Source organism: Gavialis gangeticus, unplaced genomic scaffold, assembly GCF_001723915.1.
Source record: "Gavialis gangeticus isolate Ggan-Ray unplaced genomic scaffold, GavGan_comp1, whole genome shotgun sequence".
Classification (NCBI taxonomy): Eukaryota; Metazoa; Chordata; order Crocodylia; family Gavialidae; genus Gavialis; species Gavialis gangeticus.
The window spans coordinates 151,897,115-151,902,183 of NW_017728992.1; the positions used below are offsets into that span (position 1 = coordinate 151,897,115).

The window sequence follows — 5,069 nt, forward strand, 5'->3', positions numbered from 1 at the left end:
AAAAACTGGTTAAACAGTATTAGTAGCTGCCAGTAATCATTTCATCTCTATGCACTGCCTAGCTGTGTGCTTTCACAGCACTCAGGTTCTGACATACTTTGATATATTTCTTACATTTCAAAAAGAACAACCAAAGTAATTCTTCAGTGCAATTTACTACACAACTGTGCTTCCTCTCTGTGGACTGCCATCCACAAGCAGAGAAAAGTCCTACCCCTCTTTCCTCCTTGTGGAAATCACTATACTAGTGATTCTTAACCAAGGTGCAATAGCACCCTCAGATGCCATGAGATCTCTTTAAGGGTGCCACACAATATTAGTGCTGTTAGGTGTGTAAATACCTACACATGATTGAGAAGACAAACTCAAAGATGTCAATCCATGCCATCAAAAACATTCTGCCCTGTTATGATCTTTCTGAGTTCTTTGCAACAGAATTGCTCTATTATTTTTTCAGTCAAAAAATGAACATGAGCTAAGAGCTGACAGTTTGAGTGGTGCTTTTGAGTCTAAAAAGGCCGAGCACTGCAGTGCATTATGTGGATTTAGGCCAAGTCTGTACTACAAAGTTTTGCTGGCATAGCTATATCAGTGTATGTGAAAAGATCACATGCACCCAGCTGATGCAGCCATGCCAGCAAATCCCCCATTGTGGATGCTACTAAGACAACAGATGAAGGATTTGTCGGCTTATGTAATTTGGGGAGGCCACGCAGCTCTGCTGGCAGAGTATCTTTTGATGGTGAACACTGTTTTCATTAGGGGGCTCTGCTTACTCATGTGTGCTGGCACTGCTATAGCAGGAGAGGTTCTGTAGGATAGACGAAACTGTTCTACACCAGAGCTAGATTAATGTTCTTTAATGTTGAACCAGCTCTGGGAGAAAAATAACCCTAACGCTGGAAACAGTATGATATGTGAGCTTTGTAAAAAGAGTTCATCATAACCTTGCTGCTTACAAGTATCATGCAATATATCACAGCTAAGAATAGAAAGGATTTCCCATCTTTCATACCAGATGCCTCTAACTCCGTATGTTCGTTCCTGCAGCTACTGTATGCATGTTTTTGATATTAACCTCTATGTTTTGTTTATATTATAAATCATCTTGGAGAAAATGTGCTTTCTGATTACTTTGTGTGGGGGTGGATTATATTAATTCTGTCCTACAATTCTTAGTGTTTCCATACAGAAGCTTTCTAGCGAATCCCGCTTCATTGTCTATGAGTTCTGGGAGAACAGCAGTGCTTGGAATAGGTAAGGAGTGAGAAAGTCTTTTGCATTTCAGAGTGATTTGAAAATTATAAAGCAACTGCATCCAAGTGACTCTAATTTACTTAATCCATTTTTTAATTAAATTCAACTACTGTTTCATAGCTGTAGATAAGCTTAACATGGAATTGGAACATCTAGGTGTTAGAAAGTTTAACTTTAGCAGGAAGAGGCTGAAGGTGAAGAGATGTAGCTCTGGGAGTCATCAGAATAGGAACAGCAGCTGTACAGAAGGAAACAACAGGGGAATAAAGGATACTGGCATATGGTTGTTGACAACGAATAGTGATGGAGTCACAGGAGGAGATAGAAAGGCCACTGTCCAGCAAAACATTTGAGCACATTTGAGTAATCATTATAATTTCCACCAAGGTTTTTCAACCCATAATACAACAAACCCAGGAGTTCATTAGTCTTTTTGGGCCTTGGAAATTAATATGCCTATCAGTTATAGTCCAGACTGGAGAGGAGAGAGGATTTAGGGACCTGGGAAGAGATTAATAATTCTCTCTGAACTGAACTGTACAATAAAAGGTTCAGCTGAATCTCTGCTTTGGCTGAAGCCACTGCTTTTGGGTACCCTACACCTTCACTTCTGTTGCTGAATCCATCCTAGTAGTTCAAGCAGTATGCATTTATCTTCAGAACTGGAAATGACAAGGATTGAAAAGGTACTTCACCATCACTGGAACATAGAAACTACCATATGGGCTCAGAGCAATGGACCACCTGGTCCAGTTAGCAAAATCAGGTGCCTCAAGGGAAGGTTTTAGAATCACATAGCAAACAGCTCTGAGATAATCTGCCCCTCTCCTACTATGTTATCATCCTAGCCTCTAACAGAGAGTGGCTTAAGCCCTGAAGCACAAGGTTTAATATCTCTTTTCAAATACTTCATAAATATGACAACCAAAATATTCTTTCCTTCCTAAAATCTTGTTCTGTTTTTATCACATGTACTTATATAGCCACCTGCAGACAAACTACAGTAAGACATTCCAGAGGAGTAATGTGGATTTCCTGGAAACCCCCGAACTCATGACAACTATGCTAGTACCTGGTAATTACCAAGTTATTCAAATTACTTCATTTCACATAAAGATTTCCAGTTAACTAGCACATGCCACATATAAAACACCTGTAGAATTTGTTGTCTTTATTTTTTGTTGTTTCTCCTTTTTATTTTAAGCAATAAGTTTTTATATAGAGTAATACAGGTTTAAACTTATCAGCAATGTGATGATCCCCATTTCCTATATAAGAACATAAAACTGCTATAATGGGTCATATCAACGTTCCATCTAGCCCAGCATCTGGTCTCTGAAAGTGGATGCATTAGAGAAAGTATACAAAAGAGACAGGGTGATCCAACCCCCCGTCATATCCTCCCAGTCACCAGCCAGAGATTATATCCAATTGTTATGTTTAATAGTCCCCCCGATGGATTTATCCTCCACAAACTTGTCCAAACCCTTTCTGGGATCCAGTTATACTACTAGCCTCCACAGCTTCCTGTAAAAATGAGTTCCATGCGCTAATTATGCACCGTGTAAAAAAAGGATAGTTTCTTCTTTGTTTTCAAACCTGCTTCCTGATCATTTCATTGGGCATCCCTTAGCTCTTACGAAACATGGTAAATAACAGTTCCCCGTTTTTTTTTCCATATCCCTGTTGTACTTTTTCCTCTTATTACAGCTTGGCTTTTCCTGTCAACAAGTTCTGGGCAGCTCCCTACTTAGTCTGTACAATTTTTTTTATAATTGCTTTTCTGAGGCACCGCAGGCCAGATAATTAAAGTTATGCTTTGAATCTGGCCTTCTTGTCTAACGTCAAGCCAAAAATTTGTGGCAAAGCTGGGAATGGAAACCATTCTCTCTTTCTAGAAACTCATTTGGGACAAGTCCAAAACTCTTTCCTCAAGCAAATTAACAAAAAGTACCCAGACTTAATAAGTTAAATTTGAACACTATTGCAACAGGGCTGCCTCTGATAGGAAGGGAACAGACTCTGTAACATAGGAGTTCCTTCAGTACTGTGTCCTAATAGGAGCTTGTTTGAGCAAAACTTACTGAAGGGACAAAAATCTTACTGCAGAGTTTAGTGAATGATGCCATTTCTCACTCTAGTAGCAACAGACTTCATTGTGCCTAATATCTATGGCCATACTGGAAAAAAAAAAAAAACAGAAGAAAAAGTGATGTTCCAATCATGCTTGGCAAAAGTGGGGTTAACTTGAGATAAAGTAAAATGAGAGTCAAAAATATAAAATTCAGTCAGAAACTGGATTTAAAACATCATGTTTAAAGCATCCACTCTGCCTTCTAAGTCAGATTTTAGTCTACAGCATTCCATCCTGGTAGATTATCACCATGGCAACAACAGTATTGTTCAACATGCATTCCCTGCTGGGAAAAAAAAATAGGAAAATTATGGTTAGTACATGCATAGTTCTAGGTTTTGTTTGTTTGTCTATATTTTTAGAAATTTATATTGTATATATTTTAAATATTCTTTTCATCATGGGCAGCAATTCCCGTATATAGGTTCTAAAGGCAAATTTGTATTTAACATCTTAAAAGGTAGGAAAAATCATGGCTGCAAAGCCATTGGTATATTTTGTGCAACTGGCACGTACAGTGTACAGCAAGATCTGTGCAAGTCAGTGAAAGAAAAAATGAACCATCTGCTACAATCACGAGACAAACACTTCTTAAAGCAAACTTAACCCAAGAAAGTTTGGATAAGATGCAACGTCTGCTTTTCAATATAATCCTACTTTTTACTCAATTCTCCAGCTAATTTAGCCACCTGAAGATACAAACTACTCCCTCTAAGATCCACACTTGGAGATCATAAGGAGAAACCCAATATTGGAAACATTTGTATTTGTCCGCATATTCCCACTAATTTTAGTTGGACTATATTCAAAGTAAGGGCTACTCAAAAGAGTAAGTTTGCAGAAGCGGAGGATCCTCCTTGCAACAGTAGCCAGAGTAAGGTTACTGTCACTCAACAGAAGTACAAGCCTTCTGCAACTCTAACTCATTGCATATGGCAAGGCAACAGTGCCCCCCCCAGATTTAGCCTGACAGCTTTGGGCTCTCTAACCATGAATCAGTCCCAGTACCCTGGAACTTTCTTTACATGGATTGAGTTTGATGCTCTCAAGTACGCTTGCCCTCAACATCAGCTTAGACAATGTCAGTAGGGCTGAGTGAAACAGCACCATTTCGTTTTGACTTCCGTTTCGCCATTTCGCTGTTTCGAAACACTGTTCTGTTTTGTTTCATCAAAAACGTTTCACCATTTCAACACATTTTGACGTTTTGCCCCTAGGCTATAATAGGGAATCACAAAAATGCCTATAACTTTTGTCATTTCTTGCCCTATTTGGATGAAAAGGGATGGTAGCCCCTTCTGAAGGCATGCCAAGTTTCAAGGTGATACGTGCATGGGTTTCTGGGAAACTGAACCTCAAACTGTTCAGAGTAAGATTCATATCACTTGACAGCAGTGGCAGCCTGCACTCATCCTGCATGCAGGGCCCCTGGATCTGCACATGGGGTTTCAGCAGGCTGCTGCTGCCAGCTGGGGAAATAGCTCAGAGCTACCATCATCACCAGCTGGCAGAGGCAGCCTGCTGACATCCCGCATCATCTTGGGGACCACGTCTCCCAGGAAGAGCTGGGGGAAGTGATCAGAGAGCTGCGGGGAAGATTGGGGAGCTGGGGAATCCAACCGGGAACTGGGGCAATGTTCAGGGACATGTTGAGCAAAGGTCCTTGGCTCATATATGT

The 5,069-nt window shown here is 40.1% G+C and overlaps 2 protein-coding genes across 7 annotated transcripts in view; one reads left to right on the forward strand and one right to left on the reverse strand.

Annotated features, from left to right (window-relative positions):
* Positions 1–5,069, forward strand: part of NECAB1 (N-terminal EF-hand calcium binding protein 1) — a 260,437-nt gene that overhangs the window by 248,901 nt on the left and 6,467 nt on the right. Inside the window, exons 11-12 of the mRNA XM_019527900.1 lie at positions 1,180–1,257; positions 2,241–2,332. Coding sequence (XP_019383445.1) covers positions 1,180–1,257; positions 2,241–2,332 — 170 coding nt within the window. The remainder of the gene's footprint in view (positions 1–1,179; positions 1,258–2,240; positions 2,333–5,069) is intronic.
* CUNH8orf88 (chromosome unknown C8orf88 homolog) overlaps positions 1–5,069 on the reverse strand; it is a 225,261-nt gene that overhangs the window by 172,486 nt on the left and 47,706 nt on the right. For 3 of the 6 annotated variants that reach the window (XM_019527907.1, XM_019527901.1, XM_019527904.1), the window contains one exon: positions 2,414–3,677. The exons of 1 other annotated variant lie outside the window; for it this stretch is intronic. In XM_019527907.1, the coding sequence (XP_019383452.1) occupies positions 3,606–3,677 (72 nt within the window). In that variant the 3' untranslated portion in view covers positions 2,414–3,605. Of the gene's footprint in view, positions 1–2,413; positions 3,678–5,069 lie in introns of those variants that run through there. 2 more of the 6 variants (XM_019527902.1, XR_002099541.1) reach the window with 2 other exon arrangements.